Consider the following 16,947-nt stretch of genomic DNA (forward strand, 5'->3'; position numbering starts at 1 on the left):
ATTTGGGATTCTTTTTCCTTTCAAAAAGTTCTCAATTAACGGTACTGCATGTGGACCATTATCAGCTGGGAATTTACCTCAGTTTACTTCCCAATTATAGCTGGCTTACAGTTAAAGGAGACTTAATTCACCCAGTCCAAACACCTAGAGAAATAAAGTGGTTTGCTTAGGTTGCATGGATTTACCAGGGATTCTAATCCCAGATAGTGTTGGGTAAAAAGCAGGTACCTGGGGCAGCTAGGTGGTACAGTGGATAAAGCACTGGTCCTGTATTTAGGAGGACCTGGGTTCAAATCCAGCCTCAGACACTTGACACTTACTAGCTGTGTGACCCTGGGCAAGTCACTTAACCCTCACTGCCCTGAAAAAAAAAATAAATTTAAAAAATTAAAAAAAAAAAAAGCAGGTACCCAACAACACTGGTAGAAAAGAGTCTATAATTTTGACATCTGGGCCTCACTGCTTTCTTCTCTTGCCTAGGGATAATCTAAAATTGTTTGTATGTTCCTGAATTTCACAGCCAGGAAAAACTTTTTAGCGTTATCATTTAATCCAATTAATACTTACTTAGCTTCTTACCCAAGGGAAGTAAACTTTTCATTGTGCCTGCCTGAACACATTTGGGGTTTTCTTGGAAAAGACTAGGGAGGGATTTGCTACTTCCTTCTCCAGCTCATTTTATAGATAAGGAAACTGAGGCAAACAGGGTTAAGTGGCTTGCCAACAGTCAGACAGCTATTAAGTTCCTAAAGCTGGATTTGAACTCAGGAAAATGAGTCTTCCTAACTCCCTGCCTAGGAGTAAGCTTACAGTCCTTAACTGCCCATCTAGGACACAAGGCCAATTCAATGCTCAAGTACTTGTCCAATGGCAGGTGTAAAGACTTTGGAAAAAAGGCCCATGCATAGGCAGAAGGCAGTATTATACTGTATTAAACCAAAGCATGAATCTCTAAGTTCTTCTTAGGAGCTCTTCCCCACAATTTATACATTTCCTTCTGCATGTCACAGATCTAGAAGCGCAATGCCTCAGTCTGATCTAGTGAAAAGGCAGGAATGCGCAATTACCAGATATATCTTCCAGTAGATAAATGACCAGAAGATGTAAATTTCAAATGTTCCTGGATGAGACTGAAGGCAGTGGTTTAAAGTAATTTTGGGCATGGGGCTGGGAGGGTAGGTAGGGCTGGAACAGTGATTTAATCAGTTTAGAAAACTAAGGGTAAGGAACAATTTCCTACCAATACAAATGTTTTAAGTATTGTGACTAGCCAAAGGTCACAAAGCCAGTATTTGTTAAGATAAAAGAAGCCAGGGGGTGGTGAGGTGGCGCAATGGATAAAGCACCAGCCCTGGGTTCAGGAGGACCTGAGTTCAAATCCAGCCTCAGATACTTGACACTGACTAGCTGTGTGACTCTGGGCAAGTCACTTAACCCCCATTGCCCTGCAACCTCCCCCCCCCCAAAAAAAAAAGATGAAAGAAGCCAGGTCCTCCTGGCTCTGCCCCTATTATACCACATAACTAAATGACTCAATACTGAGATCTGCAAACATAATACATCTGGAAAGAATGCCAGATTTAGAGTCAGAAGAGTTGGATTCAAGTCCTTGTTCTACCATATACTTACCTGTGTTGCCTCCAGACCTTACTCTTACCAGGCTTCAGTTTCCCCATCTATGAAATGAGGTGGAAGGACTGGATGGACCCCTTCCATCTATGAACCTGTGATCTGGTGCTTAACAGTCACCCCTAAAAGCTTTCTATTAGCTCCTGGAAGAGTTTTTCAGTAAAATAAGGTGACTTGGAATCTTTCAGAGTTCTCACTTCCCCAGAACATACCTGAACTGTTCTCTTTGGATTGCCTCGGCCTGCGGGCAATTACAAAGTCCTTTTCCTTTGCTTTCACCTTTGGCTTTTTTGGAGGAGGGACTTGACTTAAGAGCAGCTCCTGGGGGATGTTTTCACTGTCCAATTTTTCCTTCTCCAGAACTGCGACCCCCATTCCTGAGAGCAAATCCGATGTCTTGTTAAGATCCCATCCCCACGTGAAGGTGATATTAACATTGCTGTTAGAATCGGGAATCTCCTGGAGGTGTTTCCTGCAGGAAATGGACAAGTTGCATCCTTATAGCTTTCCATTAATTTGCATCCCGCAAAAACGGTGGTGTCCAAGTCAAATCAAAACATAAGAAATTGCAAAGCCACCTCTTGCATGTAGGTCACTCTGCTTTATTTGGAAACCACAGGTGACTCTCTTCTCATAAATTCGGGTGGGAGGGGGCTAGAGAAGCAAAAGCTGGTAAGTTAGGATACATGTGCATTTATCAAAAACTAATTTTTTCATTGCAGACCACCTAGGTTACCTAAAAGGGCTGGGGGGGGGGAGGGGGGGGAAGGCGGAAAAAGGGAACCAGGCATCCAGTGATTCAAAACATTAACACCCACGCCCAGCCAACGAGGCCAAAAGCTTCCAGAGTCACGAGGCGATAGATTACATAGGCAAACCCACAATGACTCAAAGCAATTAAGAGGAGATGGCTAAAAAGTAACGATAATGGTGAAATGCATGGCATCCAAATTCTCCTTTCCCTCCATACATCCGCAATTCATCATCGCAAATAGGTCTGTTTACCTGTGCATGATGGGCTTGCCGGAGCAGAGTAGGAAATTTTAAGTCTTTGCATTAATTGCTCGGTTTTCGGTCTCCAGGTTTCCCGCGTCCACGACTAGCACCAGCACGCCCCGCAGTTCGATCCGGACCCAGGAGGGCAACGTTCCATTCAACCCGCGCGCGGAACCTTTCCCTCTCCTGGTAGGCGGCCTCGGGGCGGGAGAGCTGCCTGCTGGGATTTGTAGTCTCCGAACTACCAATCCCTTGGTCCTTCCCCCTGCCAAATCATCGTCCTGCATCTGTTCGTTCATTTCACTCTTCGTATTTCTCGCGCGCTCATGCGCACCTCTTCTCAAACCTCCGCCCCGCCTACGATAACCCAGAAGTCCTTGCGGGGCGGGACGCCGGCGGAGCCCGGAGAGAGCGGTGACGTATGCATGAGGAAGCGGAAGGGAAGTAGGGGGCCGGCGGAGAAATGTCACCGGCTTGAAGGCAGCCGATGTTTCTGTGCTGCCTCGGCACTCTAGCTCCGTGCTCACCTCAAGACGGCGGAGTCTCCGGTGGGTCCCTCGCGGTCCTTCCGCCCGTTGGCCCGCGGAGCCCCAGACGGGACGGTGAGACCGGGGCTCCGTGGACGCACAGTGGGCGACGGCCAAGGCGGGGATGGCGATCCCAGGGGCTCGCCGCTCCTGCTGAGGGGAACCCAGTGGCCCCGGTGAGTCGGAGGCAGCGACTGGTGGGGGCGGCTCGTCCCGGGCCTCCTCCGGCCCTCGCTGGGCGCTCAGCTGCTTCCCTCGGGGCGTTGGCCCGGAGGTGGCCACTGCGAGCCCCCGGTAGGCGTAGTAGTCCGGCTCCCGGGGAGGAGGGGGCCGAAGCCAAGGCGCCCCCAGCACCGGGCAGGGGGCGGGCTCCGGCGTATGGCGAGGACTGGGCTGCGCCGCCCCGCGGTCCCGAGCCTGCTCAATGAAGCATCCCCACACTGCAGCCGGGGGTGAGGTGGGATGGAAAGAAACAAGGTTCCCGGAGCTTGCGGACCGAGGGTGGGGTCAGGGGAGGGGGCGTCACTTGCCACCCCCACCTGGCGGCCGCGACACTAAAAGTTACAGGTTTACCGGCCCTAGGGCCGAGGCCTGGAGGGCGGTGAGGGGTCGGGAGCTGGCCTGCATCAAGCCGGGATGACCTAGCGAATTCCAGGGCCCTAGACTGTCGGAGCTTTCAACTATGATGTTCATGGAAAAGGTTTTATGAAGACGCCTCTTCCCCTCCCCCTGCCAATGCTGCTTTCACTGAGTAAGCCTTGGGTCGCTTTCCTGATTTTCTTTGGAAAAAGAGAAAGCTGAAATATTTATTCGTAGATGTAGATTTCCTTACTCCCGGTTATTTGCTTGTTCTTGATTTATGTGCGTAGCCTATTCTTTGTGGATGAATGGATGGACTGACTGATGGACGGCTGTCTGTATGGATGAATGGATGGATAGCAGGCTAGAAGGATGGAGGGAGGGAGGGGATTGTCATCTCTTTCCTTTTCGAGAATTCCTGATCCCTAAGGTTATTATTATGACTGTAATAGTCAAAATGTTGATGTTGTGATGGGGAAACAAAAGGAGTTATGAATGATTAGAAAATTATAGCCAGGATCGGTACTTGTTGAATTGGCTATTTTAATTTTAATCTAGATAAAGAATGTCAGGTTTAGTGCTTCCTATGCATGGTTCATTAAACTAAAAGTGGTTATATTAAGTAGATTATTTTTATTTTCCTCATTTAATTAACTTTATTATCGTGAAACTCCCTTCTCCCCATCCATCCTCAACCCCACACCCTTTGTTAATGTGGTTTGGGGGGTTGGTCCACATAGTTGACTACTCTTTTTTAAATGAGCATTTAAATGAAAATTATTATATTCTTCTCCAGGAAAAACATATTTGGATCAAAGAAAACACTTGCCCAAACTAAATGCAAATCATTTTTTTTCTTTAGCCATTTCCTTATTCTCTTTCTTTGCACAGATTGTTGATTATTAACTTTTTTCTGTGTGTGGTTATAAAATCTTCAGTTGGGGGGGAGTTTGTAAATTTTCACTGTTTATCTGTTATCTGCCATCTTGATGCCACCAGGTTTTCTCGTTATTACTGTAATTTTTTTTTCTTCTAGTATTTTTGTGTCTAGTGTAAAGTATAAAATTCTAATTTTATAAATTCAGAATATCTTTTGTGCATTCAGTTTCTTATTCAGACCGTGAAACTTCTCTCACTTAACACATATGCTGATGTACAGATTAGTAGAGAATTCCCATTACAGAATTCTGGTTTAAACATCTTGAATGACATCTCTAGAGAACAAAGTCCCACAATAGTGGAACAGGTGTTTTGCAGACAGCAGTGTCAGCATTATTACATTGATAAACCAGAATGGCTTAACTTGCTTAATGTGGGTTAATTTATTATGCATTATATTCAGTGCTGACCCACTGTCTTAACCCTTTTCAATGTACTTTAATTATTGACATTGCTACTTAAAACCATAATAACTTTTATCCAATTTAAACTTGGAGCCACCAGCCCATCAGTTTTCAGTATCTGATCTCCACAGGCTTTAATTGCTCCTGACATAGATTTATCATTTTCTGAGTAATACAGATCATGGATAAATTTTAGGGGTTTTTGTATTTAGGCAGATATGATTCTTATTTCTATGCCCAGGATTACTGTAAAGATATTTTTAGTGACCTAGATGAGTGAATTAATAGTATGCTTATTGTATTTAATACTGTTGAACAGGGTTTGCCAACACTTTGGAAGCTTGAAATAGAATTCAGAGTGATAATAAATGAGACACGTCTCTATTATACTTCATCCTCCCGGGACACATAAAGCATAAGGTGCTTGTTGGCAAAAACAAACACGAGGGATGGATGGCAGAGTATAGACAGCAGAATAAGAACTGGAAATCACTGCTGACTTCAAGTGGAATGAGTATAGAAATATGGGTAGTTGTAATAGTATAAAAAAATCAAATATGATGAGAATTCATTATAATAGAAATAATGCTACTTCTGCCAGGCTGAGATTTTGGGTTTAGTGGATAGAGAAAGTTGGCCGAAGTCAGGAAAACTTGGGTTGGTGCTGACATATACTGGACTGACCCTGGACAAGTCACTTTACCTCCAGTATCCCAAGCATCTGCATTGTTAATGGAATTTTACACTTCCAGAGTTTTCTGTACCAATGAAATCATGGGTCTCAATCACCTCCATTAGTACAAGAACTGGGATGTAATCCTTTTAAATTCTTTCTTGGTTCTTAAACAAAGAGGCAAAGGTATTGATGTTATTTGTTTAGTTTATAGATGGCTAAGAACAGTGGTGTATAGTCAGAAATTTGAGGTGCCTAAGCAGAGTATTCCAGAAAGAGTTCCTTACTCTTTGTTAAATATAAAACATCTTCAAAGTAGGTAGGATGTCCTTGATTGATATTTATAATTATAAAGGATAAAATAGTTATGTTCCTTCTAGAGAGCATGTTTAATTAAAATTGTCTCTCCTTGTCTTTCTACTTTACCCTCACGTGATGTCCATCTTAGCCACATAAGCAGTTAATCCTCAATCGATTCAGAAACTTTAGTATTGCTTGAAAGTTTAAAAGTATTCTTTGGATTCTTTAGAATTGCTCTGAATCCTTAGAACATTCTAGCTACTTTATCCTTTTTCTTAGTTACTGTGGTAGCCTTTTGAGACTTCTTTAGCTTCTGGACCCCCAACATTATAGGAGTTTCTCAGGTAGTTGATGAAACAAATAGTGGTGATTTAATGTTTATCTTGAAGTATACAAAAAGTTTTCAGGTGAAGGTTATTGACCAATTTTTTTTAGCATAAAGAATTGAATAAGAGAATGAATTTAAATTGAAAAGAGAATTCTTTTAGTTTATTTTTGTTATAAAATGCCATTTTTCCTTTATCTGTTTCCCCTCTCTAAAAAAATCTAATAAAATAAAGCCCTCATTACAACCGTTGTAGTCCTATAAAATAAATACTCATTTTGGCTGTGTCTTCTGTATTAGAATTTATCGCCACATTATCAAGAAGTATCATGTTTTCATCTTTTTTTGGACTTGTGATTTATCTTTGTGTTGATTAGAGTTCTAAAGTTTTCCAAAGTTGTTTTACTCTACAATTTTGATGTTGGGAAAATTGTTTTCCTAGTTTTCTCTTTTTGCTTTCCTTCATTTCATAGAGGTTTTTCCCATTTAAAAAATTTCTTTTGGCAAAATAATGTTCTATTACTTTTGTACACCATAGTTTGGTTAGCCATTCCCCAGTGGGAGGACACTCTCTTAGTTTCCAATTTGGGGTTTCCATGAAAAGAGCTGCAATAAATATTTTGTACCAAAAAGTCCTTATCCTCTTTCTTTGATTTCATTGGAGTATAGGCCAAGTAATGGTATAGCTTGCTCAATAGGCATGCATGTTTTCATAATTTGAGGGACATAATTTAAAATTACTTTCCAAGGGGCAGCTACATGATGCAGTGAATAAAACACCAGCCCTGGATTCAGGAGGACCTGAGTTCAAATTTAGCCCAGACAGTAAACACTTACTAGCTGTGTGACCCTGGACAAATTCACTTAACCCTCATTACTGCCCCCCCCCCTTCATTACTTTCCAAGATGGCTGTAGCATTCAGTTTCACCAACAGTACACTCCTGCGCATGTTTTTCCATAGCCCCTCCCAAATTTGTTATTTTCTTCTTTTGTCATCTGCCAGTCTGGTGGGCAACCTGAAGTTGCTTTAATTTGCATTTTTCTAATTATTATTGATATAGAGTATTTTTTTCCATACAGTTGGTGATAGCTTGTATTTCTTTCTTTGAAAGTCGCCTGTTCTTTGGCCATTTATTTATTGAGGAATGGCTCTTATTCTCATAAATTTGAATCAATTCCATGTAGATCTTGTTTGTGAGACCTTTAGAAAGAAATCATTTAGACATTAGAATAGTAGGCTTCAAATTCTCAATTATAATTATTATTATTTCTATAATTTATTTGGAACTTTGATTTTAATCAGGTAGGGAATTCTGTCCATCAACACAGATTAGCAGATGTTGTGCAAATTGTAGCTTTAGTTTCTTAGGAAAAAGATAATTGCTCGGGGGCATACAGCCAGTATATATCTGGAGTTGGACTTGAACCTCAGTGTTCCTGACTCTGCTGCCACAGGCCTCTTCACTCAGGAAGTTATCCAGTCTCAGTATATATGGAGGAATTAATTGCTCAGCGAATAAAGCACCAGACCTGGAGTCAGGAAGACTCATCTTTCTGAGTTCAAATTGAATCTCAGACACAAAAGGGGGCAGGAAAGTAGGGGTGGAGGTGAAAACTGGGACACAGGACACTAGTGGCACCCGGCAAGGAAGTGTCTTGTTCTGTAAAGTTGGAACCAGGCTGAGGCTGAGAGAGGTGGAGACAATGAAGCAGCATGAAGGTGAGCTTAGATGTGATGAGCTTATCCTGGGATGGGGCATCTTGTTCCTTGGCCTTGAAACCAGGCAGGGCAGCAGATGCAAAGTGGAGAGCTTTTATCTCCTCATTTGGAATATAAGCTCCTTGATGCCAAGGACTGTCTGGCTTTTCTATTTGTAGCTCCAGAAATGATCAATCACAGTGCTTGGCACACAGTAAATGCGTCATGCATGTTTTTCATCATTCATTTGGGCAGCTAGGTGGTGCAGTGGATAGAGTGCTGGGCCTAGAGTCTCATCTCCCTAAGTTTGAATTTAGCCTCACACACGCTTACTAGTTGTGTGACCCTGGGCAAGTCACTTGATCCTGTTTGCCTCAGTTTCCTCATCTGTAAAATGAACTGGCACACCATTCCAGTATTTTTGCCAAGAAAGCCCCATGAAGAGTCCAACGGGACTAAACAACTAAATAAGAGAGATCTTTAAATATAGGATTTAAGGCTATTTTGGAAGGTAGGTCCTGACCTACATTTGAAGCAAGGCAGTGATCTAGATCAGGACTTCTTAAACTTTTTTCCACTCATGACCCCCTTTTTGCGTGAGAAATTTTTATGTGACCCCAGGTATATAGGTATATAAAATAGATACACATAACTTTTTACTGTTGCCACATTTTTCATGACCCCATATGGGGTCTCAACCCACAGTTTAAGAAGCTTTAATCTAGATCAGTGGGATCTAATGCAAGTAGAAAAGGAAGGCCAGGAATCTGTACTTTTCTGCAGGCCTATTGTTGACTTAGTTTTAAAATGTAATATCTGTTTTATTAAATTTGTATTTATTTTGTTAACTTTCTCAGGTACATTTTAACCTGGCTCAGCAGGAGTGTTGCTGTAGTTTGGGTAGGTTTGACATCTCTGATCTAGATAACCTGTTAAAGTGACTTCAGACTTCTAAAGTACAGTGGTACCTTGGTACTCATTGTTAATTGGTTCAGGAAGGCATGATGAGTCGTAAAATCCACAAGTACAGAATGAATTTTTCCCATAAGGAGTAATGTAAATTGAAATAATCCATTTCTGAACCCCAGAAATTTGTACTTGGCAATTTATAAATTGATACAAAACCTTAAAACTAGACAAATGTAAATTTTTAAAAACCCAATAATTAGATAAAATAAAATTTAACTTTACCAGTCTTGTCATAACTGAAGACTTGTTGGGGAATAAAACCCTCAGCCTCTACATAATTCCTAAACTCGTTTCAGCGGTTTCTTTGTGGCCACTGGCTGCTTCTCCATGCCTCACCATACTGTGAATGCCAATTCTCTTTTTTGAATTTATCAAACCATCATTGTCTAGCTTTCCAGGCTTGTCTTTTTTTTTTTTTTTTTTGCAGGGCAGTGAGACTTAAGTGACTTTCCCAGGGTCACACAGCTAGTAAGTGTCAAGTATCTGAGGCAGGATTTGAACTCAGGTCCTCCTGAATCCAGGGCTGGTGCTTTATCCACTATACCACCTGGCAGCCCCCAGGCTTGTCTTTTAACAGATGATCGGCATGTTTTGCTTTTTCAAAGGTGGTTGTTTTGGAAATACTATCACCTTCTAACTCTTTTTAATTAATCCAAATGTACAACAATTTTTCCCTTTCTTCCATTTTCTGTGACCATTGCTTACCCACAACCTTCACACCTCTGGCAACAGTGCCTCCTTTAGTAGCCTCTTTATTTTACACTATTGTAGTGATCCTTGTTCTAGGAATTTTGTACTCGGCAGTGAGAGCAGACACTGGGCTACCACACTCATACTTAGCTTTTTTTATCTCTTTTTTCTGTTCTATTATGGTTCTCCCTGATTTTCTTTTCTGCCAGTGGTATCAGTAATCTTCTTAGAGCTCATGATGACTTGTAAGAACAAAAAAAAAAATTAAGCTTGAAATGAAAAAAGCACAAAAAAGTATGGGGCAAAATATGTGGAGTTCTATGCTGAACAGGAGCTCTGTCCAGAGAGCTGGGATGGGGGCGCTGCATCTTGATTCATGCAGGTTTTAACAAGTGCTACAAGTACCTAGCAAGCATTGAGTGCTGAAGCATTTTTTACTCATTGAAATGCATCGAATATTGAATTTGGCCAACTAATGCCAAGGTATGATTGTAATTTTTTCCCATAGTCTCTGATTCTTCCCCACAAATTATCATAAGACCTTAGATATCCATCTGAACTGAGCTGTCTCCAAGAATGATATTCCATTTCCTGCTTCTGTCCCTTTTAAAAAGACTGACCCTATGCTTTCCCTCTTCCCCTTAGTCTGTGGGGCACTTCAAGCTTCAGCTCAGATGTTATCTCCATATTGAAGCCTTTACCAATCCCTAGATTTTTGGTTCCCTTCTTCCCACCTTGTGCTGTCACTATACAAATGTAAAAAAAAATCTGATTTACTTACCTGTAAACAAGTAATATACTTCCCCCTACCCCACCTTGAAGAGAGATTTCTTTTTTCCTTTTCCATTTGTATAGCAACTAGCACTGGGCAGCTGGTGGCACAGTGCAGAAAATGCTGGGCCTGTAGTCAGGAAGATCTGAATTCAAATTTGGCCCCAGACACTTACTGGCTGTGTGATCCTGGGCAAGTTACTTAATTTCTACCTCAGTTTCTTCAGCTGTAAAATGGGAATGATTATATCACTTATCTCCCATGGTCTTTGTGAGGGTCAAATGAGCTAATGCTTGTAAGTTGTAAAAGCACTTAGCATAGCGTCTGGCATATAGTAGGCATTTAATAAATGATTATTCCCTTGTTCCCCTTGTGCTCAGTAATTCCAATTGATTGAATATGTTCTATAGTACAGCCTGGTTCTGGGAATGATCAGACCTCCTGCATGATCTTGGTAAGGTTACTTCACCATTCTGGAGGTGTTTCCCATTTGATAGAGGAGTTTGGAACCTCTGACCTCCTAGTATTGCTATGAATTTAAAACAAGGTGCCAGGATCAACTTGATGGTATACAAAGGAGAAAGAATGGACAAAGGAAGGAGGCAGGGGACGAGCATGTGTAGCTAAGTGAAAAAAAGCATATTGGTTTTGCCTTTTATCAAGATGGACACAACTTATGTCATAGCAAAGATCTGTAGGAATGTGTGAACGTACAAACCCTGATGGGCTTCATAAGTGAGATTTGGCAAAAGCAATTTCAAGATTGTAATTTCTGGGAGCTTACTTCCTGGTGGGCAAGATAGTGAGACAAAGCTAGGAGAAACACTGAGGATTTGAAGTAATATTAGGAAATTTTCATTCTAGGTAATTTGGGGGAAAGGACCACCTGGCAAAATGTAGGTAGACTTTATCATTTGAGGCTAATAGGCCATTGAAAAAATTTGTGTATATGAAATGTTTGTGGTTTCAGGAGCTTGAAAATTTAAACAGTAATAAAATTTTCTAGTCATTGAAACTTAAATCTGCCTTATTGTTGCATTTTAATTTTGGTTTGTAGTCACTGTAGGGGGCTTTCAGCTTACCATGTCTTTCTAAGTATGATAGCTGATTTATATGGAGCAAACAATCTTATGAAGTGTTCCATTTATTTAACATCTCTTTTTGAATACATTTTATTAATAATTTAAATAATACATTTAAAATAACTAATCAAAGAATTAAATGATTGAAAAGTTTGAAATACTCATCAGGCCTACATGATGACATGAAGTTTCAAAGGTTAGCTACCACTTTGGGTGAATAAATCAGGATAACAAAAGATCGAAATGTTGTAATTCATAAAATGAAGCTTAATGGGGACAAATGTAAATTCTTAATGGCTCCAAAGAAGAGATAGGAGAAGATACCTCTCTACCCAACTCATTTGCAAAAGTGGGAGGAACATGTGTGGCATACTGCTTAATTTTCAGACTATTTTGATCTACTGATCAATTTTATTGACTATTTTTGTCTTTTTTTCCCCCTTAAAAAGTTGTGGGGATGGCTCTCTGGAAGGGGAAGGAGGACGGGTATTGGAAATATTCTGGTCATATTTTTTTAAAAAGGAAAGAAACATTTAATTAAAAAATAAAAATGTAAGGACTTACATTTAGATTAAAAAATAAAAATAAACATGACAAGTACTATGACCATCCTTTTTTCGTATTCATATAACAAATATTTGAGATATAAGAAAATGGAAATAATTTAACCATCCAAATAATTTCTAACAGTGATGTTTTAGTATGTTAGGAAACAAGTTTTATAATTCCTTAGCTGAAAATTTAATAGAAAAAATAGGATTAAATTTAGGCATAATTGAAAAATGTATGTGTATTTATACATATACATATGCATGCATGTCTGTCTGTCTGTCTGTCTTCTGGATCAGAGCCACCTTTTACACAAAACATTTCTGGATCCATTCAAATTCTAGTTGTTAGCTCTTCCCCAATCTTCCCTAATTAATTTGCATTTATTCCTTGTAGGCAGCAACATGCCACAGTAGAGAAAGCACTGGTCCCTATGTTTAGGGCTTGAGTTCAAATTTTGCCTTAGATACTTCCTAGATATGTGATTGTGGGCAAGTCACTTAACCTCTCTCTGCTTCAGGTTCCTCAAATGTAAAATGAGAATAGTAGTACCTACATCATGGGGTTGTGAGAATCAAATGAAATAATATTCTTTGGGGGGGGGGGGCAGGGCAATGAGGGTTAAGTGACTTGCCCAGGGTCACAGAGCTAGTGTCAAGTGTCTGTGGCCAGTTTTGAACTCATGTCCTCCTGAATCCAGGGCTGGTGCTTTATCCACTACGCCATCTAGCTGCCCTGAAATAATATTCTTAAAGTGCTTAGCATGCAGGTTGTAGGTACTTAATAAATACTTATTCCCATATATGTACATGTTTTATCCCCCACCCCCATGTAATCGCCTTGAGGATGGAATTTTTCCTTTTTGTCTTTATCACAAGTGCTTAGCTGAGTGCCTGGCATATAGAAAATGTTTAAATGCTTTTCAAATTACCTAACTCATGTAAATGTAATTTTTCTGATGTACTATTAATACTCAGTATTTTTAGATTGAGAGACAAATTTTAGAATTCAATAGAAGTAAGATTCAGTTAATATCTTTGGCCTAAATAGCCACACGATGATTTTTCTAGAAAACTGCAATATAAAATGAGTACTCCCAATGTTTATATACATGTGGACCACAGACTCCATAGTTTGACATGTCAACCAAAGTGAAATCAATGTGATTTTATATTTCATTCAGCAAAGTATATTATCAAGAAAAGGGGATACTCTTCCTGGTCAGACCACATTTCCAGTCTTGATGACAAACTTTATGAAGGTTATCATCAAGCTCAAGCATGCTCAAAGTGAGTGTGAGGATGTGATTTTTTTTTGGCGGGGCAGTGAGGGTTAAGTGTCAAGTGTCTGAGGCTATATTTGAACTCAGGTGCTCCTGAATCCAGGGTCGGTGCTTTATCCACACCTAGCTGCCCCCTGTTAGGAGGTGATTTGAAATCATTCCATTTGAGTATCATTTGAAGAAAATGAGAGGAGAGAGAAGTCAGCGTGAACGTGATAGCTGTCTTCACATATTTGAAGGAGGACTGTTCACTTAAGGAATTAGGTTTAATTGGCTTGGTGTCAGAGGGCAGAGGTGGATGAATAATAAAGTAACTTATGAACAGAGTGATGGATGGAAATTGTAGAGGCAGATTTTGAGTCTCTTTAAGGAGAAGCTCGTATAATCAAAAAATGCTGTAGGCGATTCCCTCTCACTGAAGTTATTATAGAGGGTATTTGTATCGTTTGGGCATTTGAGGTTCTATTCAGCTATGAGATTCTATTATAAAACAATAAGGTTGACTTTTTTCTCCCCCACTAAATTAGATGGTATCTCTTGCTCTCCAAAGATAGTCTGAATGTTTCAAGTATGTAGATTTCCAATGTATACACTTTTTTAAAAAACAATAAACATTTTTATTTATAGGTTTGGGTTCCAATTTTTATCCCTCTTTCCCTCCCTCCTCCTCTCTCCCCCGCCCCCCACCCCGCTCCCAGAGGTGGCAAACAATCAGATATGGGTTATACATGTATGATTATGTAAAACATTACCATATCAGTCATCCGTACCAGAAAACTTGATTAAAAGAAAAATGAAAGAAAGGGAAAAATAGCATGCTTCAGTCTGTTCCATCAATATCAGTACAAACAGGCCTTTTTCTCTTTTGGGGGATGTCTTCGGGATATAGACTCAGCCAGTGGTGTTGTATACACTTTCTAAATTCAATTTTGTTTGAAATTATTCTGTTTCTGATTAAAATAATTAAATTTTTTATTTACCTAGTTACCTTATTATTCATATTCTGTTCAATTTCACTTCATCTATAGCAAACTGAGTGACTATGTTTGTTTTGGGGAACATGCGTTGAATGAAAATTTAAGACCATTATCTAATTAATTCTTATTCCAAAGGATCATTCTAAGTTGATCATCTCATTCTTCTTTGTTCCTAACTCTGACTGAAATAATATTTTATCCTTTTTCTTTTGTCTTTCTTTTAACAGCGTACTATTTGATGCTTATAATAGCAATTATTTTTAAACTTTAATAATGTCTGAAGGTTGTTCAAGCAGAGCCTGGATGACCATGTTTTGGGGTTTTCACAGGAGATGGGGTTGGACAAAATGAGCTCTAAGACCCTTTCCAACTCTTAGAACTTTATGGATATTTGTGTTTAGCACAGCTTGAACTGCTTTTAATAGGCTTTATTGGGAGTAGGAGGGGAGCACAACTGATTCCAGTTATGATTCCAACTATGATTAAGGTAGTTTTTTAAAAAAATTCCTAATAGTTCTGTTTTCTGATCATTAAATTAATATTATTGGAATTGTCTTAAGAAGATTCTGAAAAATTAAATTAAATTAAAAAAAAAAAGATTCTGAAGATCACCTGGCAAGATGGTACTGGACACTGAGTGAGGTCCTTGCTCAAGCTGAATTTCTAAGCATTCAAACAGTACTGCAGAGAGCAGAACTCCAGTGAGTGGGCCATGTTGTTCAAATGCCAAATGTATGTTAGTCTCAAAGACTATTTTACAGAGAGCTCACACACACACACAGGTCAGAAGAAGCCATACAAGGACACTCAAGATGTCTCTGAGCTAATCTGTTTAATGATTCAAGAGAAAGCTAATGCATCAGGCAGTGCAATAATCTACTGCCTCTTATATGATCTGAGCCAAATCTTTTGGCATAAAGTTAAAACTTCTATTCAGTAAACCTATCTGGCTAATCAAATCTCTGTGCTTGTTTGTATAGCACTAGTAAAGTATACCAAATACTTATATCTTCCCTTTTGTTAAGTTATGTGTGTCTAAAAGACTAACTTGAGCTAATGTACCTGGGGGGGGGAAAGTTACTACCTTACAGTCTGGTTTAGATCTATAGTTTAAAAATACATGTGAAATTTTGTCCTCTTCATTGATTAGCCACAAATATTTATGAGTAAGATAAAAAGTTTTCAGTTTTTAATGGTTATGTGTGAAACCTGCTTTTGGGAGGCAGGAACACTTGGATTCAAGTCTCCGTTACATCTCTCTTCTTCTCTCCCTTCTGGGCCCCCATATATTGGCTCTGTGACTCCCTGAGGACTCCACTTAACCTATCTCTGGTCCCTGAAACATTCTTAGGCTCTTAAGTTGTAGAGCAGTTTCCTTTCTGCATTAGTCAGTCAACTAGCAAGCTTGATCCCCAAAGTAGAGACATACTTCCTTCTCATTTTTACAGAGGTGGAGGACTCTGGGTATGAATATTGCATATATGTTCATACAAAGTTGATTTAAATTTTGCTGAGCTGCTTTTTGATCTGTGCTCTTTTTTATTATTTGCTACAAAATGGGGCCTGATGGGTAGGAGAATGGGGATGGATATATTTGGAAATTAAGGTGACATAAATACAAGATGTAATTCTTCAAGTAATTTTTCCTTTATCTTGTAATTTGATAGTTTTGTGTAATATTTCTCATAAGATCTTAATAGTCAAAGGGAAACTTCATTATTAAGAGTGATATTTCCTTTTAGGAGTCCAATAGCTAGGTCTTGAGAACATATCAGAAATAGTTGTTAGGTGATAAGCAATGCTTAAGGTCTATAAAGGGATTGTCTCACTACTTTAGATCATCTATATGCCCAATTTAATAACTCAGACTTGAAAGAAGTTTTAGGGGATCTGAATGATCAATTTCATAGTCTTAAGCAGATAATTACCCATTTTTTCCTTTAATTTTGGCTCATCTAACATTCCATATATGAATAAAGTCTATCCCTACAAATTAAAAAATTTAATTTTAAACCTTTTTAATTAGGAGAGCTTTTTATATGATTTTCCTTCAGTAACAATAAAAATACAGTTAGGAATTGTGATATGCTCCATCATATTTATGCATGATAAGTCTGAATCTTCTTTCTGGGTGTGTTGCTTCCTCTGTCCATAGTCTTATAAAATTTTAAAGGAGAAAGGAATCAGAGATCTTTTTTGGTTTTGTTGTTTATTTTTGTTTTGGTCATACCCAACTCTTCATGACTCCATTTGGGGTTTTCCTGGCAGAGATACTAGAGTAGTTTGCCATTTCCTTCTCCAGCTCATTTTACAAATGAGGAAATTGAGGCCAGCAGGGTTTAAGTTAAGTGACTTGCCCAGGCTCACATAACTAATAAGTTTCTGAGGCTGTATTTGAACTCAGAGATCTTTCTGGCTCCCTCCCTGGCATTGTATCCACTGTGCCACCATTTAGTCAAACAATTTTCTGCTCTTATCCTCTCTGAGCAGTTACTATTTACCCCAGATTCTAGGACTAGGAATAGGACCTAATGCAGTTTCTTTCTCTCAGTTA

General features: G+C 39.5%; 2 protein-coding genes across 6 annotated transcripts in view; one reads left to right on the forward strand and one right to left on the reverse strand.

Annotated features, from left to right (window-relative positions):
• Nucleotides 1-2,897, reverse strand: part of SKP2 (S-phase kinase associated protein 2) — a 31,167-nt gene extending 28,270 nt beyond the window's left edge. The window contains exons 1-2 of the mRNA XM_043979529.1: nucleotides 2,635-2,897; nucleotides 1,842-2,101 (exon numbers count right to left, since the gene is read on the reverse strand). Of these exons, the coding sequence (XP_043835464.1) occupies nucleotides 1,842-2,101; nucleotides 2,635-2,642 (268 nt within the window). The 5' untranslated portion in view covers nucleotides 2,643-2,897. The remainder of the gene's footprint in view (nucleotides 1-1,841; nucleotides 2,102-2,634) is intronic.
• A 144-nt stretch (nucleotides 2,898-3,041) lies between these two features.
• LMBRD2 (LMBR1 domain containing 2) overlaps nucleotides 3,042-16,947 on the forward strand; it is a 63,629-nt gene continuing 49,723 nt past the window's right edge. For 2 of the 5 annotated variants that reach the window (XM_043979508.1, XM_043979518.1), the window contains exon 1: nucleotides 3,058-3,328. The gene's annotated coding sequence lies outside the window, so the exon portion shown is untranslated. Of the gene's footprint in view, nucleotides 3,329-3,758; nucleotides 3,904-16,947 lie in introns of those variants that run through there. The other 3 variants (XM_043979492.1, XM_043979486.1, XM_043979498.1) reach the window with 3 other exon arrangements.

Source organism: Dromiciops gliroides, chromosome 1 (assembly GCF_019393635.1).
Source record: "Dromiciops gliroides isolate mDroGli1 chromosome 1, mDroGli1.pri, whole genome shotgun sequence".
Taxonomy (NCBI): Eukaryota; Metazoa; Chordata; class Mammalia; order Microbiotheria; family Microbiotheriidae; genus Dromiciops; species Dromiciops gliroides.